This window comes from Vidua macroura, chromosome 18 (genome assembly GCF_024509145.1).
Source record: "Vidua macroura isolate BioBank_ID:100142 chromosome 18, ASM2450914v1, whole genome shotgun sequence".
Taxonomy (NCBI): Eukaryota; Metazoa; Chordata; class Aves; order Passeriformes; family Viduidae; genus Vidua; species Vidua macroura.
The window spans coordinates 12,818,272-12,844,470 of record NC_071588.1 but is presented as its reverse complement, the minus strand read 5'-3'; the positions used below and the strand labels follow the sequence as shown (position 1 = coordinate 12,844,470).

At 48.5% G+C, this 26,199-nt stretch overlaps 1 protein-coding gene across 4 annotated transcripts; it reads left to right on the top strand.

Moving 5' to 3' along the window:
* The first annotated feature begins 359 nt into the window (after positions 1-359).
* On the top strand, positions 360-25,450 carry ASCC2 (activating signal cointegrator 1 complex subunit 2). Of its 4 annotated transcripts, none has more exons than XM_053993880.1 (19): positions 365-1,114; positions 3,365-3,465; positions 4,933-5,091; positions 5,430-5,600; positions 7,534-7,663; positions 9,493-9,560; positions 9,999-10,109; positions 11,002-11,114; positions 12,155-12,229; positions 12,763-12,870; positions 13,910-13,978; positions 14,592-14,666; positions 15,076-15,253; positions 15,824-16,038; positions 17,526-17,645; positions 21,196-21,417; positions 23,158-23,266; positions 23,768-23,844; positions 24,585-25,450. In XM_053993880.1, exons 2-19 carry the CDS (start codon positions 3,385-3,387, stop codon positions 24,751-24,753), a joined length of 2,250 nt encoding a protein of 749 aa, XP_053849855.1. In that variant the 5' UTR covers positions 365-1,114; positions 3,365-3,384; the 3' UTR covers positions 24,754-25,450. The 4 variants fall into 4 exon arrangements, with proteins under 4 accessions (XP_053849856.1, XP_053849855.1, XP_053849854.1 ...); XM_053993879.1 differs by having other exon boundaries at positions 366-1,114; positions 3,370-3,465; XM_053993882.1 differs by having other exon boundaries at positions 1,085-1,181; positions 3,370-3,465.
* Positions 25,451-26,199: the final 749 nt, after the last annotated feature.

Here is a 26,199-nt window from a genome sequence, read left to right as displayed (position 1 = left end):
GTTTGAGAAATAGAAACAATGAATATTTCATTTAAAATTACTAGTTCAACAGAATGGGGGAGATGGCAGGTTCCAGACAGCCCGTCGTGACATTTGCAGTGTGAATCCCTAACACCCAGCTCTGTGTGACGGGAACAGAGCCCGGCTGTGCTGCTGGCCCGCGGGGAGCCCTGGGGTCTGCTCACTCCCCCCGCGGGGTCACGGGCTCCCCGGTGCCAGCACACCCGGAGAGCGGGCAGCGAGAACGCCGGCTGTCCGGAGTGTGCGGGCATGGAGGGCACTGCGAGCGGGACTCGGTCCAGTCCCTAATGAGCCACACGACACAGCGCATGGCGTGGTTTCTATTTTAGGCCACTTTGCCATCTAAAGCCGACTCTGGGCTAAATTTAGGAGGAGTTCCCTGTGGTCAAGGAGGAGAACCGAGACCCTTCGGAGCAGAGATTGGTGTCGGCTGGACGTGTTCGTGTCACCCTGCAGGTGGGAAGCGCCCGGTTCCCGGAGCAAAGGGCTTTCGGTGCGGTGTAAATGTGACGCAATCTGTGCTCACTATCGGTGCTCGTAGGAATTGACAGGAATTGTCCTTTTCGTGCGCTGTCCGACTGTAATGCACAGACACGTCCCCGGGGAGCAAGAAGTCCCAGCCGAAGGAAGCAGTGTGGAGGCTGTGAGGGTCGCCGGCTGTGACAGGTTCCTGTCCCCGCAGAACCCCTTCTCTGCCCAGCCTGTGACACTGGATGGGGCAGCGCAGTTAAGTTAAAAAGGTCTTCTTCAAAAAGGTGATTTATTGAACCGGCTGGTTTTGCTTCAAAGGAAGAACAGCTGCAGGCTCCTTCCCCTCCCAAGACAACCCACGGACTGTAACTGCCCCAGCCCCGCGGCTGCGGCCGATCCGGGGGGCGGGCGGGGGTTTGGGGCTAAACCTGCCCGTTTGGTCCCTGCAGCACGGCCCGAGCCCGGCTCCCGCCCTCCGATCCACAGCCAGACCGGGAGCCGGGCCGGTCCCGCCGCCGGGGCGGAGCCGGGCCGGTCCCCGCCCAGCCCGGTAGTTCCGCTCGGGGCCGGAAGCAGCGCCTGGCCACGGAAGCGTCGCGGGGCTGGTGGGACGCGAGTGCCGGTACCGGGGCTCGGGCAGCCGTGGAGGGGTTGGGTTGGGCCGGACGGCAGCGCCTGGACAGGGCCCGGTGCGACAGGGACAGGGACCGGGCAGGGGACGTGGCGGCGGGAGCGGCTGGGCCCGGGTTAATCGGCGGTGTTGGGTTAACTTTGTCTGGCCATGGGTAGGGCCGAGGTGACAGAGCTGGGGTGTTCAGCTGGGGAGGAGAAGGCTCCAGGGAGACCTCAGAGCCCCTTGCAGTGTCTCAAGGGGCTCCAGGAGAGCTGGAGAGGGACTTGGGACGAGGGCCTCAAGGGACAGGACACAGGGAATGGCTTCCCAGTGCCAGAGGGCAGGGATGGATGGGATATTGGGAAGGAATTGTTCCCTGGGAGGGTGGGCAGGCCCTGGCACAGGGTGCCCAGAGCAGCTGTGGCTGCCTCTGGATCCCTGGCAGTGCCCAAGGCCAGGCTGGGCAGGGCTTGGAGCACCCCGATAGTTCCTGCCCATGGCGAGGGTTGGAATGGGATGAACTTTAAGGTCCCTTCCCACATAAACCATTCCATGAATCCATGCTGCAGCGTTCCCTGTGCCAGCTGTGCTGTGGTGGCTGCCTCATCCTCAGCAGTGCCACCTCACCCTGGACATCTCCATGGATGTGCACAGCAGTGGGAATTGCAGTGCAGGGATTGTTTCTGGCGCTGGGAAAATAAATTTCCCTGGGAAAATAAGTTTCCCTAGTTCATCGTGTTCTTTGTCTGGCTCTTCCACTGTACCTGAAATCACAGGGCACGACAGATTAATCGTGGGTTTGTTGTTTAGACCAAAGTTCTTTGTGGGGGGAAAAGCTTCTGAGAATAATCGGGAATAATTCTCTGCTGAGGTTATCCCATACTGAGGTTTATTCTCTTCTCTAGATGAACAAGCTTTTGGGCAGGGCTTCTGTCTCTTCCAGAATGTTTTTGACTTGGACTGGAGATTTTGGTGCCTTCCAGGCTTGAAATGAAACTTGGCATGTTTTTCTGTGTTACAAACACACATTTCTATGTGCAGCTTTCAGAATTACTCTAAAAATTTTAAGTGCCAAATTAAATATATGACAAAACTGAACTGAAAGCCAGCTTGGCTTATTCTGCTAAAAAGTTTTGATGTTTCCCCCCCCCCCCCCCAAAGATATTGTTCATCATAAAGTAATAGTTGCTTCTGTCAACATTCTAACATTTAAGCTCCTCTGGACAGACAGAATTATTTTTAGTTTTCTAGGCTGTCGATATTGCTGTTGCTCTGCTGTATTATTTTAATTGAGCTCTAAAATGTTAGATTACAGAATTTTTGCCTAAATCCATAGGTGACAGATTTATGGAATGAAAAATGTTATTTTTTCACTTGCTGTCTAAACCAGGACCCCACTCCTGAGTCAGAGTTGTTCAGCTTTAGAGACACTGCTCTTGTTTTAATTGTTATTCATCCCAGGCAATGTGACTGCAAGTAAACATGCATCTGAGGAGATATGTGACCTTCTTAATAAGAGCATAACTTTTTAGTACCATTTTGCAGATCTCATAACCCCCTAAAGAATTCAAAAGCTCTGTTAACCTGCAACTTTCATTTTTTTAAAGTCTGAACTCTTTTAACAGCATCCATAACATTCTTTCTATTGAGTTACTCTAATATTTGTCTTATAGTTAATTTCAGAAAGTTAATTGAAACATTTATGAGCCAACAAATGCTGTTGAAGATGAAGCTCTGGGAATTGGCAGGAGTGGGGAAAGCTTTTGTAGGCTCAGCCTGTGTCCCTTTTCTGGCTGAGTGCTGTGAGATTCTACACACAGGCACCAAAAATACTCTTTTAAAGCACAGGCAAGGCTGTGTTTGGGTTGTTCCTGCAGTTTGTGCTGTCATGAGAGACACTGCAAGTGTTGAAAGAGGCTGCAAAGGCCAGAGTTCAGCACAGCTCTTCAGCAACCCCCTTTAAACATCTAATTTCCATATTAAACAGTGCCCCCAAATGCGTTTTGTTGTCCTGGAAGATATCTGTGGCCTTTCAGTAAGGAACAGGGATGAAAGTTTAGCACCACATTCCAGATTTCCTCTGATACATGTGCAGGTTCACCCAGAATTTGGCATTTTGGTGGGGTATAAATTGCTGGGCATAAATGTATTCCCAGCCAGTCTGTGTGTGTGTGTTACAGCAGGGCTGCAGCCTCTTTTGTTCTGTTGTTGCCTGACTGACCTTGTAAAGTGCATCCTGTGCTGCTTTTGTTTGCTGAGGACAGGAACAAGCCACCAGGATGCCAGCGTTGCCTCTGGACGAGCTCCAGCTGACAGAAAGGGATCCCAAGACAGGGAAGCTGAGAACTCTGCCAGCACTGGTGAGCTCTGGTTTTCCTGAAAGCCAAACAGACCTTCAATAAATAATTGTCTTATATTGAGGCTTGGTCTGGGATATGTAACAGGAATGGCTGGAGCTGGGCCAGGGCAGGCTCAGGCTGGAGATCAGGGAAAGGTTCTTCCCCAGAGGGTGCTGGCACTGCCCAGGCTCCCCAGGGAATGGGCACGGCCCCGAGGCTGCCAGAGCTCCAGGAGCCTTTGGACAGCGCTGCCAGGGATGCCCAGGGTGGGGTTGTTGGGGGGTCTGGGCAGGGCCAGGAGCTGGGACTGGATGATCCTGTGGGTCCCTCCAGCTCAGGATATTTTGTGATTCTGTAATATTTATTCAGCCTGCTTGTTAAAGAATTTTTTTTACGTGTTCATATAGTTGAGATTTCATTTACCCACCATAAAAAAAGAAAAAAACCAAAACACAAAAACCAAACTTACATCTGGAGTAAACTGTGTTTTCCCAGCACAACTCCCTCTCTGGAGTCTGTAACCTCTGCTGCAATGGAGGGATGCTGAGGGAGTTTTTGCAAGCTCTGCCTCAGGTTTAGCTCCAAGCTGTGGCACTGGGATTTGTCCCTTGTGCCTTCAGCTTGATGAAACCAGAGAATTCAACCCACAGAAACCCTTTTCACCCAGAAATAAGGCCTGGAGAGAGCCTTTTGGGTGTTTTGCAGGAGTGGGACTGTCAGTGCTGCTCACTCCTGAGGAGCTTTACCCTGAGCACACGTGTGGGATGAGGCAGAGCCCAAACCTGCTGCTCACTGAATTCTCCTTTTAGGGTGGGTGTATTTGGGCAAAGCCTATTCAGTAACCTTTGGGAAAGGTAGCAAAGTGTTTGTGTCTTTGATGGTTGTGTCAGTTTGAATTCATGGAGTATTGTGCAAGAACCAGTTCAGAGGAAAAAGAGAGAGTTCAAAGGCATGCTCTTTGTTTTGATGGTGTGGGAGGATTGCTTTGTCAGGCTTTGTTTAAGAGAAAGCAAGGAGCAATAACTGCCAAATTATCAAGGTCTGAAAATGTTGCTTATAAAGAAGGATACAAACCCACTGCCTTGAAAGGGTAGAAAATGGGAAGTTACCAGGGAATGTTCCTGTCATCAGGACTGTAGTGACAAGACAAGGAGTAATTAGTTCAAACTGAAATTTAAGTTAGATATTGGGAAGGAATTGTTCCCTGTGAAGGTAGAGAGGTCCTGGCACAGGGTGCCCCTGGATCCCTGGCAGTGTCCAAGGCCAGGCTGGATGGAGCTTGGGGATAGTGGAAGGTGTCCCTGCCCCTGACAGGGGTGGAACTGGATGAGCTTTAAGGTCCATTCCCACACAAACCATTCTGTGATTGTATAATGTCAAGTTGTGTTAAAAGGTAGCTTTGTGTTTCCTGGGATTCAGTGAGCAGCTGGTGACATTCCTGTCACTTGGTCTGGAGTTATAATACAGTGTTTTTTTGGCTTTTTGCAGCATCCAGAAATTAAAGCAGATCGGTCGTTCGTGCTGTACAAACCCCCTCCTGCCATCAGAGACCCTGCTCTGGTGGAGGAGTTCCTGGAGCGAGCAAAATTCATTGCAGATGACCTGAACTGGCTTCTGGCTTTGCCTCATGACAAATTCTGGTGCCAGGTAATCATTGCTTTTTATCTGGAGATACAATGTAAACATCTAGGTGCTTGTAAAAGCCATGAGCCTTACATCATTTTCATAAAGATTTACTTATGCTTAATATGTCATGCAGGAAACATTTAATTTCTCTTACTGCACTTTAGAATGCAAAGAAAGTATTTCCCTAAGGATTTTCCATTGGGAATTTTAAGAGTTGCCTTGTATTGATGGATATGGGAGTCCTTTTCATATGCCTGAGCATTTTAGATTGCTTTAAATTTAACTGGGATGCTCAGGAGCACAATGTATGAAGGTGTGAGATTCCCTCCTTCCCATTTTCCTGCCTTTCCTTGTGCCAGGTGATATTTGATGAGACCCTGCAGAAGTGTTTGGATTCCTACCTGCGCTCCGCCCCTCGCAAGTTCGACGTGCTGTGGGATTGCCACCCGGAGGTGCATGAGCTGCAGAAATGCCTCCATCGCAGCGTCTTCCTCACCTTCCTCAGGATGTCCACCCACAAGGAGTCCAAGGTAAATATTCCTATGCCTTGCAGGTGCTCCAGGCTGTGTGACTTAGGAAAAAAGAGAGAAATGAATCATTTTCCTTCTGGCACAACATTCCTCTCCCTGATGATTTTATCAGTTGGCTTCTCAGTGTGGAGATGATAACACTCAGAGCTGAAGTATCCAAACTATGCAGTGATTCCTTGGTTGATTGCCTGCATCTCCTTCCTGGGTAATAGCAGGTTATCCATGTGTAGTGGTTGGATATGTCATGGTAAGAGGAGAGAGAGCACGTTGGCCTTTGTGTGGCCACATGGAACAGGCTCTTCAGGCCACCAGTTCCCGAGTGTTTGCTCCCTCAGGGCCACGTGGTGCTACAAAATTCCTGCTATTACTTGTGTCTCCATGAACTGGCCCCAAGTTTTGGACATAGAGTGAAATCTCTCTAAATTACAGTTATCTTGGCATCATCAGACATTCAGCCTGGAGAAGAAGAGACCCCAGGGAGAACTCACAGCCCTTTCTAGTGCCCAAAGGGGCTCCAGGAGATCTGGAGTGGGATGTGGGACAAGGGTCTTGAGGGACAGGACAAAGAGGAATGGCTTCACCTGTCAGAGGGCAGGGATGGATGGGATATTGGGAAGGAATTGCTCCCTGGCAGGGTGGGCAGGCCCTGGCACAGGGTGCCCAGAGCAGCTGTGGCTGCCCCTGGATCCCTGGCAGTGCCCAAGGCCAGGTTGGACACTGGGGCTGGGAGCAGCCTGGGACAGTGGGAGGTGTCCCTGCCCATGGCAGGGAGTGGCAGTGGATGGGCTTTAAGGTCCCTTCCCACCCAAACCATTCTGAGATTCTATAATTAAAAGACATCCTTATCATTAATTGTGTGAGTGCAACTCCCATCTGGAGCTATGGGATTTTCACCAGGCCTTTGGGCAGGATGAGTGAGGCACCTTGTGTTTCAGCAGTCACTGGATCTCCTCATTGGTTCTTGATGTGTTAGGCTGTGTTGATTCTTTTGCTTATCACAGTGGTGACATTCAGGATGTTTTGAGGGAAAGGCCTGGGAGTGGAGGACTGGGATAGGAGCAGGATGAAGGAATGCTGGAGCCTGTAGCTGGCACCACTTCAGCAGAAGTACCCAACACCTCTGTGGTGTCTTTCATTGCAGGATCTGATTAAACCTCACCACTTGGAGAGGCAGGCGAGCATTTGAAACCATTTTCTAGTTGAGTGATCTGCAGGGAATGAATAGTCCATTGTCATGCAGGAGTCAGCAGGAGTTCTGGAAAGGGAACCTGGCCAGCACTGAGCCCCATTCCTCTGCTTCAGCAGGGAGAATGTGCCCTGCCTTTCACTGGGATTGAAAACATTTGCTGTCACAGGCAAACCGGGCTTCTGAAAATCCAAAATCACATTTCAGCTGCCTGTTTCTCAGTGTCAGACAATGGAATTTTTCTCATCTGGAATTTTGTAAGAAATGCCTTCAGTGTGATGAGTTTTTGGCAGTGTTCAGCAGTCAGCATGAAGAGCTGCAGCTCTGGGGTTTCTCCCTGCCTGTCCCTGATTCTGTGGTCTCTGGTGCTGGGTTCGGCTCTCCCAGGGTACAAGAACCTCAGGCTGCCCCTGTGCCTGGTTACTCATTCATCCTTCTGAGCTGAGCTGTTCTGGTGTCAGGCTGGGAACTGGGGACCTGTAGGGAGATTTTTTTGCAAAACTTTTAGGTAGATTAATTCACCTGCTGGTGAAGAGATCAGTGGGGTGCCTGGTGTGGCAGGGACAGGAATGTGGGAATAGATAGCTCCACAGAAGTTGTTTCAAGGAGTGTTGCTGCCTTCTATGAAATAAATTCCTTAATACACCTTTGAGAGATATTTTTACAGGTGCCATTATAATGCTGGAGTTACTGCAGAGTAAGATATGGATTATTCTTTAAATTCCTTTTCTTTTTCTGTCTTTGTAGGATCATTTTATCACTCCCTCTGTCTTTGGAAAAATTATTTACAATAACTTCCTGTTTGATATCCCCAAGATTCTGGATCTCTGTGTCCTTTTTGGGAAAGGAAATGGCCTCCTGCTCCAGAAGATGATTGGTTAGTAAAACCCAAGGAACAACTTGCTACATTTAGGCTTTTGCTTATATGACAAGTGACTTACTGGGGTTTACACCAGTGGAACTGTTCTGAAAATTAATTGTTCAGTAGCACCTAAGATCTGTCATTTCTAGATCCGATTGTGCTTTTCTTTTTCCATGTGCACTTTGCTTGTTCCAAGGAAAACTTCATGTCCCACTTTGCTGCCCTGAGCTAGGCTCATGTTGTTAGACATAAATCTAGGCTCAGTTGTTTCCTGTGCCAATTGAATGTGTCCTCAGCCCTTTGAAGTGGAATGTGAGGCTCTGTAAAATCCTGGTAGAGATGGGAAAGGGTGAGGAGGGAGGAGGGTTGGGAGATGGGCACAGTCCAGCTGTGAGTGCTGTTATTCCCAAAGCTGGGAGCCAAGTGAAACATTCAGTGTGAGGTAATCACTGTTATGGTAAGTGGGAGAACCTGAAACTTCAGTGCAGACATTGATGTATCCAGAGCTTCCAAACCACAAACACTTCAGAGCCTTGCTCAAGCTGTGCTTACCCCTGGATTTCTGTGCCTGTACACATGGCCTTATTGGTGAGTACACAGGGGGGAGCATCCAGCCATGGATGCTGAGGAGTGGCGATGGAGCATATTGATTTAGCTTCTCTATTTATCCTGTGCTCCCTCCCAGTCTTGTGGTCTTTAACGTCACCTGAGTGGAAGAATATCTACCCTTGGATTAAGTGAGCTCTTCCTGAATTCTAACCCACTTTGTCTGCAGCTCATGGGATGAAGGTTTTCCATTTCTTTGGTAGTTACTTTTTGTCTCATTTCCAAGTTCACTCACATGAGAAGTGTTAGAGATCATGTGGTGCAGACAGATTTCCAGCCAGAAAATCTTAGATAAACTTTTGCATTTTTAATCTTTTTATCCTTTTTCAGTGGCTTCTACTCTAAATTCATCTGTCAAGCCTCAGAGGTGGAAAGCAGGCATGGCAAGATAGATACTTCCCTTTCAGATGCAAAGCTTAGATTATCTGGGTCTTAAAATATTCCAAAAGAGACCTAAGTAATGAAACCTCCATTGAATTACACTCTGGAGTGCCACACAGTCATGCTGCATGCAGGGGACCAAAGATTTGCTCACCTGATTATTTCATTATGTCATGACAGTAACGGCATGAGCAGTTCTGGTGTGTAATTCATAACTTCATAAACTTGAGGTTCTTCTCAGAGTATAAATTTATCTGAAACTTGTCTCATAGCTCTGTCCTTGCTGGAGAACTCTTAATTGTCATAATCTGAACAGTAATTCCCAGGAAAATAGGAGCCTCAGTGCTTGGTTGGTGAGGATTTATGGTATGGCATTACTCAGTGGAGTATTTTGTAAAGATAATGGAGTCCTAGTAATATAATAGCAGGTGTTACTAAAGCCTCATTACCTTTAAGAAATATTCGGCAGCACATCTCCTGGTGTGTGCTGAACTGTTATCAGTAATTAAAAGTCAACTCCAATTGTCAAATAAAGGAACTGGGGTTGTTCAGTGATAGTATTTGCATTATTCATTGATTCAGCCCCTGGAGCGTGAATCATCTGACATCTCATTTGCTCTGCTCTGATGAGCATATTCCCATTGCTGGATCTCCAGTGGCATTGGAGAGCTGATGGATCAGCTTTTTGGGAGCAGGGCCTGTGCATGAGCTCAGGAATCAGGGTAGGCTGTGTCCCACATGGTCAGTAGGTGTGTCTGGGGGTGTCAGCAGTAACACAAGTACCATTTTCTGCTGCAAATTTGCTCATTGGCATCAATGTCTGAACTGATGGAAATGCTCTCCTTTTCCCTTTTCAGGAAATATCTTCACTCAGCAGCCCAGTTACTTCAGTGACCTTGATGAAACTCTGCCCACTGTCCTCCAGGTACTGCTTTCCTGCTGGGATTTCATCTGGAAATGTGGCATAGCTTGGAGAGTGGAAAGGGAACATTGTAGGTGGGCAGAATGCATTTCATGAAATCATGGAATATCCTGAGTTGGAAGGGACCCACAAGAATCATCAAGCCCAGCCCCTGGCCCTGCACAAACACCCCAACAATCTCATTCATTGTCCAAACACTCCTTGAACTCTGACCACCCTCTGGGGAAAGAATTTTCCCTGGTATCCAGCCTAAGCCTCCCCTGACTTTGCTGTTTCCCCCTTTCCCTGGTTTGTTAATGTGTGTCAGGGAGGTTTTGAACCTTTACCTAAAATTATTACGTGATGACTCTTCCCTCCCACCTTCCTTTAGCTTCTGGCCTTCTCTGCTGTGTCCCACTGCTGGCTCCTGTCTGTTAACACTGCCCTGTTCTCCTGATTTAGGTGTTCAACAATATTTTGCACAAGTGTGGTTTGCAGTGTGAAGGGGCCTCTGCTGAGCCCCAGAAACTGGAAGCGAAAGTCAGCGTGACTGCAGGGAACATGCCCCTCCAGGTAGGACTGAACTCTCTGTACTCCTGCTGAACAGGCCACAGAGGATCATTCTGTTCCCAAAAGCTCCTACAGCTCATGGTTCTGTGCCATTGTTGCACTCTTTGTCCTGGGACATGATGATAAAACCTTTCCACCATGAGCTTTCAACCATATCCTTTGGAACATGGATAGTTTTAAACCTGGCAACTTTTTTTGCTTAACCAGCTTATAAATAATGTAACAGAGTATGTCTCCCCCTAACCCTGGAGGTGATAAGAGCTGATTTTTAATTCCTTCAGAAATGTGTGTTTTAACAACAGTGTAATTTAACTGCAGTTAATTAAGAGGGGTTTATGTGCTGGAGGCTGTACAAAGACAGTAAATGTGGTCCTCTGCAAAACCTTAGTCTTTCAGTTTGTGTGTGGGACCAAACTATCTGTTCAAACTATGATTTATTGATAATAAAAATGATAGTTTGAAACTGTAACTTAGTGTGTCATTCACTTTGTTTCAGCTGCCTCAGAAATGTAGCTTGCACTGGACCAGACTGCTGAAAACATCCCTTTGGTTCCCATGTTCTGCTGTGCAGTGCTTCATGAAAAGTGCTGCATGGGGAAGAATTCCATGTGTGGAGAGTGTACTGAGGGCAAAGCCACTGTCCAGAACAGGATCTGATGAGGATTCTTATAATGTCACAGGATCTTTAATGAAAGCAGACAGTTGGGATTGCATTATAGATCTTTAAACAAACATTAGGAGTTCTAGGAGAAATGTTGTCTCTCCCCCCAGACCCTGTAACAGGTTTATGGTTGATACAGACTTTGTGCAGTCAGAAGGAGGCCTGGCCCCAATATTCTGTGTCCCTGCTGGGAAAACTTGGCTCTTCCCTCAGTAACTGTTCTTTCCCTCTCAGGAGCTGAAGGACATTGTGCTGTATTTATGTGACACCTGCACAACTCTCTGGGCCTTTCTTGATGTCTTTCCCTTGGCTTGCCAGACCTTCCAAAAACACGAGTTTTGTTACAGGTATGTCTTGGAGTGCAGACAGAATTTGTCCTGGCCATGTAAAAATACTGAATGTGCTAATGTGTCCTGTGCCATTGTTAAATGAGGAGACAGATTTGATGCAGAGGCTGCTGGGTTCTCTCTGACAGGAATGCAGCATAATAAATACATGGATATAGGGATGTGTGGATTTTCTGTTCTATGTTGTTATCTAGGAGTGATCCTAGAGCCAGGCATCCATGACAATTTCCAGTCAGCTGAACAGTACTCAGTGTGCTCTGGGAAGGATGGAGAGGGACCAGTTATGGACAAAAGGAACTTCCTGCTGTAGGACCCAAAGCAAGGGAAGCAGAAAGTATTTCAGAGAAATAGTTCTTCAAGGTCTAAAAACAAATGCCTTTGATGTTATGCCCAAGTTTTATGTCAGAGAATATCAGTGAGCTTTGGCAAAAGCTGAGTGGCTGGAAGAGGGTGACAAGGCATGAGAGGGAATGGCCTCAAGCTGTGCCAGGGGACGTTCAGCTTGGGTGTTAGGGAACATTTCTTCATGGAAAGAGCTGTACAGCCCTGGCACAGCTGTCCAGGGCAGTGGTGGAGTCCCCATCCCTGGAGGGATTTAACAGCCAGTTGAATGTGGCACTTGTGGACATGGTCTGTGGTGGCCTTGGCAGTGCTGGGGAATGGTTGGACTCAATTCTCTCAGGGGGCTTTTCCAACATGAAGGTTTCTGTGATTCTGTGAGTGCTGGGTCTTTGCAGGCTGCAGATCTGTGCTGGGGTTTTTTTCTGGGTTGAGCAGATGGTTCTGATCAGCACCAGGATGCTTCTCAAATGCTTTTCTTTCCTACCCCTTCAAAGACCTCTCTGTGATTTCCTTAGAGTGCTGCTCTTTTTCTGTGGTGTGTTTGCTTGTGTTCTGGGGCAAAAATACCAAAATGAGGTGATGCTCATGGGTACTGCTGGTGAGGAGGGTTTAATGAAATCAGCCATTTGTTCTGCTTTTTAGCAAATGAGTTTTGGAACCTCAGCTGACAGGTACAGGTTTGTTCCCCCTTTGTACAGATTAGCTTCGTTTTATGAACTGGCAATTCCTGAGCTGGAATCTGCAATCAAGAAGAGGCATTATGAAGATAACAGGTGAGAATTCCTGCAAAGGCTTCCTCTGGATGTTCAGTGAGATTTCCCAGGGCTTAGTTAAAAATTCACTTCATGCTGCTTTACCCATCCCTGAGGAGCCTGGCTTTTTTTTTTTTTGCTGCTCCAAAGAGCTCTGAAGAGATGACTTCTGTAATAGCAAATTTTCCTGGGCAGTGGGGTGACGAATCATTTTTAGTGGTGTGTAAGAAGGAATTTGATGGGAGGTGCATTCAAATTGTAACAAAATGTGAGAACATGAATGATATCTGTGTAGCTCAGTCTCACTGCAAGGCACAGGCTGTGCTGGTACAGCAGGGGTCTCATGTGGGGAGCTGCCAGGACAATTGGGATTGAAACCAGCTTTATTTGGAGCATGGATTTTCCTTAATGACCATGAAATGTGTCTAATATCTGGTCTTTGCAGCAATGAGATGATCATCCTAATGAAATTCTTCTAGGGGATTAACTCTGGCATAAAGGTGTGTTACAGATTCTTGTGCTGACACCAACAGTGTCTTTTGCTCTCTCTGAAGTGTTTTTGCTGATTTGTGGAGGAGGATTTCGCACTCCAGAAAGAAGATGATAGAGGTTTTTCACATCCTAGTAAACCAAGTCTGTCTGCAGCCCATCCTAGAGAGCAGGTATTGGCACTTGGCTCTGTGCTACTCGCCAATTACTTGATTGTTGTGTGGGAGAAATTGTTTCTCATTTGCAAATCTACTGGAGAAAACGAACAGAAACTTCTATTTGTGTTGGGATTGTAGCCAAAGACTTGGCTACAGTCAAATTCTATTGTCCTGTGTATCAGGAATGTTCCAGATGGAGCTGTTTGGTCTAGAATCTCTGTGGTGAGCTGGGTCCAATGAGCTTTCTGACCCCAGTGTGTGGCTTGTGCAAAGTGTGCTCATGTGTAACACCTTGAGACCTGATTGTGACCTTCCAGGACCTGGAGGGCCCAACAATACAGATGGAGAGAGACTGTTTACAGGGGCTTGGAGTGACAGAACAAGGGGGAATGGCTTCCCAGTGCCAGAGGGCTGTTCCCTGTGAGGGTGCTGAGGCCCTGGCACAGGGTGCCCAGAGCAGCTGGGCATCCCTGGAAGTGTCCAAAGCCAGGTTGGATGGGGCTTGGAGCAATCTGGGATAATGGAAGGTGTCCCTGCCCATGGCAGGGGGTGGAACTGGATGGGCATTAAGGTCTCCCTTCCCACCCGAAGGTGCCTTGGAACAAGGTTTGGAGCCTCAGCAGCACCCAGGGCTTTGGGCACTAAGGCTGCAATGGGAGTTTGCTTGGCAGGTGTTCTTGCACGGGTGAGCACAAACTTTCTGGAAAATTTACTGGTGTAATCCCAAGATGTCATAAAGGCACAGTTACAAAAGCTCTGCACACCATTTTCTGCTCACTGCAAGTCTGAGGCATCAAACTATTTATAAAGTCTGTCTGAAAACTTGTAATTCTAGGTGTGTTACAGCTTTAGATCTAAGTGCTAAAATGTTTGCTGAAGCCTTAAAAATCACTTGCTTCCATTTGACTCTTTGCTCCTGTGAAAGCCAAATGTGGCCTGAAATCTCTTTTCAAATGGGGCTTTCCCTTGGTGTGTAGATGTGAGTGGTTTGGCTGGTGGGGCCAAACGTTGGCAGACTTGCCTCTGAGTGTTCACTGTGCTGTGTTTCCTGCAGCTGTGAGAATATTCAGCCATTTATTGAGGAATTTCTGCAGATCTTCACCTCAGTGCTTCAGGAAAGGAGGTGAGTCTGGCTAGCAAGAGGGGGGCTCAGTTCCTTCCTCTGCCATTCTTTACAGCAGAATTGCCTGAGGCAGCATTATGACGCATTTGGGAGTCAGAAATCGTTGTAAGTAGTTGGGAGAAGTGCAGTGAGATGATTTCAGCCTGCAGCACAGACCCTGGCACTGAGAAATGCTATTCTTCACTCCCTTTAATCCAGCCTCTCAAAAAAAGAGAAGAGCAATTTAGCCATTAGCTTCCTTGACAAGTTAGGCTGTTATTACAGATCTGTGCTTTCCAGCTGGGCTGACCAGACCAGAAAAATATTAAACATGAATGCTGGAGATGCAAAGGAAGTGGCAGAACTTGGAATTCCATCTTGTCCTCCTGCCCATGCTGGCATTCTGAGCACATTCACATGGTAAAGCAGATTTTCCCTGTAATGCAGCACTGGGTTCCAGCCCTCACACCTGAGGAGTATTGCTGTGGTGTAGTGGGACCAAAATCAGGCATGGCTGGAATCCAGCATTGGGTGAGAGGTTCTCTGTTCCTACCTGAGCACTGAGGCACTCAGAGAGGCACAGTAGTGGTAATTAATTGAGCTCCACTGATTAAACTTGCTCCTGTGTTTTCAGATTTCTCCGTGACTACGACGAGCTGTTCCCCGTTGAGGATGATGTGAGTCTGCTCCAGCAGGCATCCTCTGCACTGTATCCTTGGGCTTTGCACACCTGGCTGCTCATGGATTCCTTCACACCAGTGGCATTTCTGCCTCTGGTTAAGCTGCATGACTGGCAAGGAGTACTGGAAAGTTTTCCTTTAACAGAAATAAAAGAACAGGGGGGTGTTGTTGCCCAGAGAAGCTGAGGCTGCCCCATCCCTGGAAGTGTCCAAGGCTTGGACGGGGCTTGGAACAACCTGGTCTAATGGAAGCTGTCCTTGCCCATGGCTGGGGGTGGGACAAGATGAGCTTTAAGGTCCCTTCCCACCCAAACCATTCCATGGTTTTGTGAGTGTTGATGCAGGCACAAATTCAGACATTGCTGACAATCCCGTAGTTACTTCAGGGTGATCCCTGAACATGTGCATCCAGGAATGTCCTTAATGCTGTGCTCTTAGAGACGAGACCAGGACAGCCTATATCCTCCAAGCAGTGGAAAGTGCCTGGGAAGGGGTAGACAGGAAAAAAGGACAACCTGTTAAAGATCCAGCAGCATCCAATGGAGCTTCAGCGATAGCGGAGGGCACCCCTGAGGACAGGGAGGATCTGGGGGCTGCATGTGCCCTGGAGGATGAGGTGAGTACAGCTCTGTGGTGGGACTGGGCTCTGCTCTTCCTGGGGGCTCTGCTCTTCCTGGCCTTCCTCTATCCATGAGGACAGGCTTGATTTGCCCAGCTTTGGGGACAGCATGAGATTTGGTGTCATTTCTGACCTTTGCTGGATCTCCATGCAGCCTTGGGAAATGAGACATAAAGCTACACCTGAATCCTGAGTTATCTCTGAGCAAATTGCTTCCAGCTCTCATGGCTTGGGTTTTCCCTTGCTGAAGATTATTCAAATACTCTTGTTTCATCCCTGCAGTTCATGTGCATATTTTTGAAATGCAGAGCTTGCCTGTTATTTGAGGAAGGATTCTCCAGGGTGTCCTTGCTGACTCAGGGACTGGCAAAAGTAGCTGTGTGTCCAAATCTGTGTCGAAAACCTTGTGTAGTTTAAACAGCTGATTTCTCTTTTGGCTCCAGTCTTGGACTTGTGTGTGTAAACCCTGAGAGCCCAGAGTGCTGCTTTCCCTGTATTTCTGTGCACACTGCCTGCCCTCAGCTCTGTCCCTCCCCAGTGCCCACCAGGTGTGTTTGGTGTCCATAGTGTGCCGGCGCTGCAGCTGCGCCCATCGCCTGCGTGTCTGGCGTGGAGCTGGACTCCCTGATCTCCCAAGTGAAGGATCTGCTGCCAGATCTTGGAGAGGGATTCATCCTGGCCTGCCTGGAGGAGTATGGATACGACACAGAGCAGGTGATCAACAACATCCTGGAAGAGAAGTTGGTGCCGTACCTGGATAAGCTGGACCGAAGGATGCAAAGGTGTGGGACAACCTCTGGTTGTTTCTGTCTCACTTAATTGTTCTCACTGAAGGCTCAGCACTTGTAGAGCTCTAAGAATTTGCATATTTGGGGTAGAGAACTGCAGTGAAGGCTTCTCATTGTCACCTGTCACCAGTTTTCTGCCATCCTTGTGTCCCTGCAGAGGAGTGGGACCTTTGCTGCTCAGTGTTAGAGTAGAGCAGGTGCTGGGTTGTGTTTTGTGACAGGGGACAAAACCTCTTGTACATGAAAGAATAGAATAGAATAGAATAGAATATGATGCCTTCAAAAGTTATTTTGCTGCAGTGTTTGTTGTCACAGCTGTGAAAACCGCAGCTGTCCTGCAGGAAAGGGCATCTTCAGAGGAGCCGATTCAGCTGGAATTCAACCCACAGGGTCAAATATAGTTATTTAACAGGCTGCTATTTTGTGACTGAAGATATGGCAATTCAGATCCATTTTTATGTTCCCTCTGACAAACTTGCCTGGCTTGTCCTACTTTCCTGGATTGGACAAGGGATGGAGGGTTTATAGCTGGTGACAGGATTGAGTTGTTGGAGTTTGTCTGCAGCTGTGAGTGTGTGTTTGTGCTGCACCAGCAGTTCCTGACAGAGCATCAGGATGTGAATGTGCTGTTTGTTCACATTTCATGGAGTTATGGGCAGACTGTCTCACTGTTGCATTAAAGGAAAGCATCTTTATCGGAAAAATGATGTAAAAAAATCTTAGTTTTGCAACAATCTTTGTGTTCCCACAATCAGATCTGCTGACTTTGGCACAACTGGTGCAGGACGGGCTTTAGGAAGGATTGGTTTTTCTGCAAAGCCAGCAGTTCCACAAGATAGAGCTGCATTTTTTTTTTCTTCCTGCCTTTTGCATCTTGAAACAAAGCTGCTGGTTCGATAGGAAATGTCGAATTCTGACCCCTGCTGATTTATAGGGGAGCACAGCAGCATTTGCAGCTGCCCAGCTGAGCTGTCTGCACCACCAAAATGAATGTCAAAAGTACAGTCTTTTGACTTACAAGTTGAACAAACATAAACCTGGAACCCTGAGAAAGATTTAACAAGGGAGATAAATATCTTGAAATCAGCAGCAACAAATTATTGGGATTTTTTCCAGCCTGTAATTCATCACACTTAATGTTTGTCTTCACTGAGTCACTGTGTTGAGACCAGGCAGTCTGTTGAATATTCTGTTGTCCTGCATGGTTTGATAGACTCTGAAATGAACAAAAGAATTTTCTCTTGGTTTTCTGTGAGTTGCTTTAGTTTCCCCTCAAATCCAGGCTTTGGGAAGTGCCGTGCTTGTGCCAGAGCATGGCTGGGAAGAGAAGGGGTTGTGCCCTGTGACTCAGCCAGCACCTCTTGGTGTGCCAGGGATCATTTTGGGACTGACAAAGGATAAACCAAGGGCTTAGGGAAGGGAGACAGTTTCTCTTCCTCACTTCACTTTAGTGTTTATTCTCTCTCCTTGTTTTTTAACAGACAGCTGAAGCCAGACCCTACCCCTCTGGTCAGCTCTCGCTGTAACATTTTCCAGAATGATGAGTTTGATGTTTTCAGTAGAGATGCAGTGGATGTGTCTCGGATCCAGAAAGGCAAGAGGTGAGTGTTGGCACTCAGTCATTAACTCTGCCTGTCAGGAGGAACAAACACCTGGGAACCTGCACATTTATCTCTCCTAAAAACCTCCTGAAGGAATGTTTTGGCAGGGGGGAATGCTTATCAAAAATGTTTCCCACCTGTTTTTCTGGGAAAGTAAAGTGAAATATTATGAGGGAGTTGGTTTCACTTAGTGTTTTTCCTAATTGGCCTTCCTGTGTCTGCTGCTGGAGATTGCTCTGCCAAGCTCATTTGTAATGTCAGGCTCTTCCTCCTTGGGCTTAATGTTAAACTTGCACTGAACAAGAAACCTTGAAAAGCACCATCCCTGAGCCTGGGATTGTGACTCAGACCTGAGAATAACTAATGATTTGATCTAGAGCCAAGGGAAGATTCAATATCCATCTACTTCAACATCTGATAACATTCAGTGCCTTAGACTACTTGTGTTGTTCCTACTGCTGTAAAGCTTCCTGCAGAAGGGCACTTGGACTCATGGAGTCATTTGAGTTGGGAGGGACCTTTAAAGGTCATTTAGTCAATCTGCCTGCAATGAGCAGGGATCCCCTTGCCATGAGCAGAGATTTCTACAAAACCCCACCAGTTTTTACTTTGCTTTCTGCCTAGCTGGGTGTGTGGTGCTGGTTCCCTTGTTCCAGAGTCTTTTAAAATGTATCACAGAATCATAGAATGGTTTGGGTTGGAAGGAGCCTTAAAGCTCATCTCGTTCCACCCTCTGCCATGGGCAGGGACACCTTCCACGAGACTTTAAACACCTCCTCTAACTAGCCAAGTGTGATCTTGATGTTGGGACGTATTCACACAGCAGATAACTACAAGTCTGGCTGGAGTTGGAGCCACGTGACCTAAGAGCTCCTAGTTAAGGTTTTGGTTGCAAAGTTGCATGAAACTCTAGGAGAAAACCACTTTTGTTCCCAAGTCCAGTGGCGCAGCTCCTCAGAGCAGTGCCACAGTGCTGATCCTGTCTTGGCTGAGCAAGCAAGGAATTCCTTTTTTCTCTGGCCAAGGCCATGACTTTTGTTGTGTCCATATCTGAGAATTCACAGGCAGAACCTTTCTCCTCATGGTGGCCTTGCTCTGTGAGGCAGGTGCATTGTACAGGTGTGCTGGGTTATCCCTGTTTCCCAAAGCTTTGCACAGATGTTCTGGGTTATCCCTATTTCCCAAAGCCTTGCAGCAGCAGCAGCTGGTCAAGGTCAGGGAGCACCGAGTTCAGCACAGAGCATCCAGTGGCTGGAATATCCTGCTCGGAGCTCCCTCTGCAGATCACTTGGAGGCCTTAGGAAGCTGTAAATCATCCCTGAGCTGGGCTCTGCTCCCATGGCACTACCCTCCAGGGGTACCAGCACTCTTGGAGAAGTTCTCCTCTCTCCTGCTGTAGTTATGTGACCTCTTGGGATTATCCTCTTGCTGCTGCTCTTGCTGCTGTCATTTGCCTCCCTTCATCTCAGAACATTTGGGAAAAGTCTGCAGAACTCCAGACATACTAATTGTGGTTTGAGTATTTTAAAACCTGGAGATCAGCAATGCCCAAAGATGACCATATCCAAGGAAAAGCTGCAGTACCTGGTCTCCAGGGTTTAATATTCAGCAGCACTGATGGTTTACCCCAGTTTTGGGGTAACAGGGCTCTCCAAGCTTAGTCTGAGGTCTGCTTTGGATTTGAATTTTATACATTTTTTTTCTCTTTCTAAATACCTTTTGCTCACCAAGTTCTCTTGTGTTTGGGGTGCTGTTGCTAAGCCTGGTGTCACCATAGTGCCTAAAGAGCCAGAGCAGACTGTTCTGGCCACTCTCAGCATCAGCAGTTTGGAGCAGGGACTGTCCTTGAGAAAGAAAAATCCTGCCAAGCTGAGGAGGGAATCAAACACAAGGAAATGAATGTGCCAACATAGACTTTACTGATCCTGAAAAGTGATGGCACTTGTCTGTGCCTCTCCAGCCCTGGTAGTCAGCTGAATCTGTCTCCTGGAGCCAGAGTATGTCCTGAGCTCCATGGGACTGGAGGAGCTATCCCACTCTTTTTCCTGGGATTGGTGCCCAGAGCATTTCATGCAGTTCCTCTGCAGTCATCAGACCAGCTCGACAGGAAGCAATTACCAGGTGCTGGGTTCAGGCTCAGCTGAATTCCCACAGGAGGTGTTATCCCAGGGATCCTGGGGTGGGTGAGCTCACCACGTGCTTGGGAGGGCATTGGGCCACCAAGTGCAGGCAGTGAGTCATGGCAGAGAGGGAACCACCTCCAGCTGTAAACTTCCTTTGTTTTGAGATTCTGAATGAAAATCCAGGCTGCTGGATCACATCCCCTCAGTCTGTCCCTTCCCGAATCACTGCCACTGCCTTGGACAGGTCCTTTCTCTGATACAATCCACTGGTGCTGGGTGCTGCTGGACTCTGGGGGCTGCAAGTTGCCCTGGGAATGCTGGACAGTGGAATCCCCTGTTGCTTTGCTGTAAATATGTATTTGGCTTGTCTGAAAAATGGGACTTCAGAGCTTATGCTTGTGCAGTTTGAGACAAAGAGCAGCTGCTTTTTAATCCCTCTGTTTCTTGGTCTTCCCTTCTTTAAAATGACTATAATTTACTTGCTTTCTAAATTTAAAAAACAAGCCCTTGCAGTGCTCCAAGAGGTTGAATCATACTCACTCTCTACTGTTTTGTTCTTTGCCTTGGGAGTTGCGTTTATTCTCATTCTCACCTGGTAATTTTTTGGATCTCCCTGTCTACATGTGTCCTTTTCCCCTCACATTTGTGCTCCATGCACCTTGGCCAAGTTTCATCTGGAATAGAATTGCATTTGGCCTCCTGTAAAAGCTTCCTCTCTGTCTGAAGTGATAGTGGTGGTCTCCAATTCCTGCTCTTTTTTAGTGGCCAAACAGCCCTGGTACAAATGACCCACCCTGGATCACTCCATCCAGCCCTGGGGCCCAGCACAGGAAGGGCCTGGAGCTGCTGGAGTGAGACCAGAGGAGGCACCAGGATGATCAGAAGGATGGAGCAGCTCTGCTGTGTGGAAAGGCTGGGAGAATTGGGATTGCTGAAGAGAAAGCTCTGAGATGACCTAATTGTGGCCTTCCAGGACCTGAAGGGGCTGACAAGAAGGATGGAAGAGAGACTGTTTACAAGGGCTTGGAGTGACAGGAAAAGGGGGAATGGCTTCCCACTGCCAGAGGACAGGGCAAGAGGGAATATTGGGAAGGAACTGTTCCCTTGAAGGGTGGGCAGGCCCTGGCACAGGGTGCCAAGAGCAGCTGCCTCTGGATCCCTAGAAGTGTTCCAGGCCAGGTTGGACAGGGCTTGGAACATCCTGAGCTAGTGGAAGGTGTGAGGGTGGAATAAGATGAGCTTTAAGATCCCTTCCTGCCCAAACCATCCCATGATTCTATAAACCAGCAGGCCAATAGGTGTGGTAAGGAGAGCCTGTGGCATTGGGGATGAGACTTGCACTGCTTCACATTCCACTGACTAACAGGGGAAAAAGCAGCTTCAAGGGCAGGTTTTGAGCCCTGTCTTTTCCTCCCGTTCCCGGGCAGGAGGGAGAAGGACACGACCCGGAGCTTGCTGAATGACAAGCGGCTGGTGGCGGAGCAGAGGCAGCGCTACAGCCAGTACAGCGTGGTGCTGGAGGAGCTGCCCCTGGAGCCGGGAGCAGCCCAACCCTACGAGGACTACGAGGACGAGTACGACGACACCTACGATGGGAACCAAGTGGGCGCTAACGACGCTGACTCGGATGACGAGCTCATCTCCAGGAGGTGAATGCTGAGGGGAGGGGAAGGGAGGGAGCCACGGGAGAATCACCACGGAATTCTCTGGCTCCCACAAACCTGGGAAATGCTGCTTTGGGCTCTGTTTTTCCACGAGGGCTTCAAACCACCCCTTTTCTCTGTTTTCACTGTGATGTGCAAGGAGGAAGGTTTGGGTCTCCCTTCTCCTGTGGATAGGGAGTGTTCCCATGGCAGGCTATTCCTTGGACAGAAGGTGATTGCACTCTTGAGGCAAAGAACCTCAATGAAAAGTGGCTCTATATAAATACAAACTAAATTCCTAGCCAGACCATTCCTAAACTTCAGGAATGTGTTGCAAATGAACACAGTGTGCCCAGGATGCTCTCCAGCTTCCACTCGGCTATTGCCTCAACTAGTCAGCAAATCCAAGAGGGGAATTTGCCATGTGTGGAAACTTGTACTCAGCAGTGCTTCTCCTTAGAGAAACTACCCTGCAGCAGGGAAAAACAGCTTGGAAAATCAGTGGAGCTGGGCAACCTAAAATGGCTGGTTAGTAAAGGAAAACTTCAAAATTTGGGAAATTTTACAAGCAGACTTTTCCCTGCCAATTCCCTCTGAGTGCTGACAGCTGGAATTGAGTTTCTGATGAGTTACACAGCACTCTGCACCACGACTGACAACTGCACACAATTAGCTTTTGGGAAGCAAAGGGTAAGTGGGGATGGAGGCTGGAGAATATTTATTTTAGAAAACATGTGGTTTAAAAGCTGCTTTAACATTTCTGAAAGTGGCCTTTTGAATTCTGATGCATTATGAAGATGTCACCATTCCTAACCTCAAACCAAATGGAAGCTTTGAGGCTCTTTTGTCCCTTTTTTCCCCCTTCTAAAGTGTTGAGAAGCTTCAATTTAAATCCTTTTTGTGTTTTGCCTGTAAGAATGTGGCACCCAGGTGTTTTTCCCTCTTTCACTGTCCCTAGAAACAATTAGTGGATGTCACTGCTGAAAACTGGATCTGTTGGTTTGACATAACAAAGGCTTTTCTGGTTTTACATTTATTTCTTTGGCAGCGGAATGGTGGGTCTGAATTACAATGGAATTTAAACACAGACACATATTTATGTTAAAGAAGAGTTGCAGGCATGTGTAAATTCTTCCTCCACCCCCGGGCCCTTTGCTCTGCATGTTCAGAGTGATTCATAAAGTCTGATTAATTTCTCCAGGGTTTTCCCCATGTAGGAAACTGGGGCACAGCAATGGAACTGGGGCTCCCTAGACAGCCCTGACCAGTCAGAGGGTTTGGAGCACAGCACTGGCTGAGCATTAATGGTTCTGTCCAAATTTGTCTTGTACAACAGATGCTCCCTGTCTGCTGAGCTAAAGCTTAGCAAAGGATACTCCTTAATATTGCCTTGTGGCTGTGTCTGGATGCCCATTTCCTAAAGGAAGCAGTTGTTTCTGTGGAGAAATTCCTTGTGAAGTTTCAGGGTTGGGTTTTTTTAAATTATTATTATTATTTTCAGTGACAATTTCATAGTGAACATTCCCCAGTGGAGACTGTGTGTTTGTCAATTGCCCATAGGAATGTGGCATTAACTCCCGAGTCTCCTGTTTGGGTTTTGTTTTTGTTCAGGAAAATTAAGTCCGTGAAATCTGTAAAGTCTCATCTTTTTAAAGACATAATGCAAACCAAAAAGGATGTGCTGTTCAGAGAAATGCTTGTGGCTGTGCTGTTTTCTTTTCTAACTATTTGTGTGTTAATTCCCAGGCCATTCACAATTCCTCAGGTCTTGAGACCTAAAGGACAGGAGGAAGGACAGGAGACAGAGGAAGAGGATGAAGAGGAGGAAGAGGAAGCTGAAAAGGAAAGAACAAAGGTGACATTTAGCTGGAGTTGCATTAAAATTTACCATATTTCTTCCCTGCTTCACCTGCAGGTGATGTGGAGCAGATTTCCTGTTTCAGAGAGGGAATCTTTGAGCAGCAGCAGGGACTGAGCTGCTGTTCAATGGCTGCTGGGCTGTGATGTGTCCCCAAGGACAGCTCTCCGCTGCTTCCTGGCCTAACTGTGCTGGAGCAGTGACATTTCCTCCGTGGGGAGCTTTAATCTGCTTTATCCCAGAGACAGAGAGAGCCAGCAGAGCACTCTGAGGGTCGCTGGCACTCTGTTCCCATGGATGTGCTGGGAGCAACCACGGTATGGGAAGGTTTTCAGGCAGGTTTTGTGCCAGGTGTTGTGTTTAGAGTCCCTGACACCAATCCCACTTGTCCAGAGGTACTGAATCAGGAATTGACTCTGTTCCCAACAGAATCCTCTCCTCTCCAGGCTTCTGCATGGTGCTGATGGGTTTCTGACCTGTTCCCTTGCCTCCTTGTAGGACCACTTTGTGCAGGACCCCGCTGTCCTGCGGGAGAGGGCTGAAGCCAGGCGCCAGGCGTTCCTTGCCAGGAAGGGGTAAGCAAGGATCTCCCTCGGGCTCTGCAGCTGTTTTGCTGCTGACTGGAATTGTTGGGGGTGTTCCTGCTCCTTGACATTCCTGTGTGTCAGGGTCCTACCACAGTGGGGTGAACTTCCTTACCCACCCTTTATTTCACTGCTGGTTGTTTTATCCCACTGAATAGGCATGGCATGGAACCATGGAGTGGTTTGGGTGGGAAGGGACCTTAAGACCATCTTGTTCCACCCCCTGCCATGGCAGGGACACATTCCACTGTCCCAGGCTGCTCCAAGCCCTGTCCCAGCCTGGCCCTGGACACTCCCAGGGATCCAGGGGCAGCCACAGCTTCTCTGGGCACCCTGTGCCAGGGCCTTCCCACCTTCCCAGGGAACAATTCCTTCTAGTACCCAATCTAAATCTCCCCTTTTTCATCATAAAGCCATTCCCACTTGTCCTGTCGCTCCAAGCAGCAAAACCCCGTGGAAGACAGGCTCTTGGAGAGCACAACTCCCAGAGCTCAAACAGCTCCCACAGGGATTGTGGGACAGTTTCATAGCTGTTTTCAGCTGATGGGCTCAGTGTGTGGAAGGACACAGTGGTGCTGTGGCTGATGCTGCTCCTGGGCTGCTGTGGGAGCCCTGGGATGAGCCGAGGCCCGAGGCTGAACCCCTCACATCCCGGTGTTTGTGGGGATGTGGGATTTCACCCCCAGGAGTGCAGTGTGCCTGTTGTGATGTCCTTTCTCTGTGTCCTCCAGGCACAAGCACGACAGCTCTGCCGTTGTTGGGAACGCCAAGGGCCACGGGCAGAACCGGGAGACGCTGCAGGAGCGGAGGAAGAAAGAAGCAAACAAAAGCACCAGAGCCAACCACAACCGCCGGGCCATGGCCGACAGGAAGCGCAGCAAAGGCATGATCCCTTCCTGAGCAGCTCCGGGGCGGGGCTGCCCCATCCCCTGGCCCTGCCCAGGAGGAGGCTCCCTTTCCTCGGCATTCCCTTTGCTCAGGGGATGGATGCTGTGTGCAATACCTGGCAGCTGGGCTCACACAGAGCTGCATTCCCTGTGGGAGTGCTGCCTGTTCCCGGGAAGGAGCTGCCCTGACTGTGTGTGCCAGTGGCTGCACCCAATACATGGGACAGGCTGCAGCAGCCATTCCTGCCCTTTTGTACTATTTATAATTCACAGAGTTTTATTTTCATACTGGCTCCTGCCTACCCTGGAGTGGGCAGCTCTGAGAGCATGGCTTCCGTGGAAATGCCTTATCCTGAACTTGAGTTACAGATTGTCCCAGGTTAGAAGGGACCCACAGGGATCACGAGTCCCACTCCTGTCCCTGCACAGACACCCCAACAATCCCACCCTGGGCATCCCTGGCAGTGCTGTCCAAACTCCTGGAGCTCTGGCAGCCTCGGGTCTGTACCCAGCACCCTCTGGGGGAAGAACCTTTCTCTGATATCCACCTAAACCTCCTGACACTGCTCTGTGCTGGCAGAGAAAGGCTCAGGCTGTTCCCACTGCCAGCAGACCCACAGGGGTTCAGGTGTGTAAGACCTTATGGATTTCTGTCCCTCAAGTGAGGCCTGTGAAAACAGATGGTACAAATAAAAGATGTAGATGTCTTAGTTGGTATTTTTAGGCCCTTACAGACAGTATTGATGAAGTTCCTGGTATCCAATTAGGCTTTGCTTGGTTAATTTACTGGTTAATGTGCCCTGAGTGCCATCTCCCCACCACGCTGCATTTTCTTACCTGTGCCTGTCACCCCCACAGTGGGAAAACCAGCAGTGGGTTGTACTCCAGGGCAATCCCAGGACTGCAGGAGCAGTGGGGTGGTAAAGTGGTAGTAGGGTGGTAGTAAGGCCCACACCTTTGGTGCCTGGTGTTGTGCAGAGAGCAAGAATGTGACTGGAGCTGCTGTAGGGCTGTTTGCAGAGAAGCAGAAATGCAGCAGAACAGCCACTGCCATGAAATGAGGGGAAGCCCTGAGTGCTCCAAGGAGATTTTTCTTTGCCTGTCAGTGCTGCCTAAACCCCCCAATGACAGGCATGGAAAAAGGAATAGATTTAGCAGCCTCCCCAAATGCTGTATCCAGGAAAATCCCCTGCTGGGATAACGCTGCTCTCCTGCAGCTCCTGCTCTCTGCACCGATGGCTTCAGCTCCTCCCTGCTGCCCACTGCAGTGCTGTCCCCTCATCCTGTATTCAGCATTGGTTCTTGCTGCTCTGAACCTGCAACTCTCTCTGAGCTGCTTAGCCTGACATGGAGCAGCAGCAGAGCTCAGGGAGCTGGCACTCACTCAGATGGGATTGTCCCAGGAGAGCTTAAACCTTTTTCTTAACCATCTCCATAAAGCACAGCTGGGACTGGGACA

Excerpts from the sequence above, each read along its gene's own strand:
- ASCC2 (XM_053993880.1), top strand. The coding sequence starts at position 3,385 with ATGCCAGCGTTGCCTCTGGACGAGCTCCAGCTGACAGAAAGGGATCCC. Across the intron at positions 12,230-12,762 it reads AGGCATTATGAAGATAACAG|TGTTTTTGCTGATTTGTGGA; the intron begins GTGAGAATTCCT and ends CTCTCTCTGAAG. Across the intron at positions 23,267-23,767 it reads CTGAAAAGGAAAGAACAAAG|GACCACTTTGTGCAGGACCC; the intron begins GTGACATTTAGC and ends GCCTCCTTGTAG.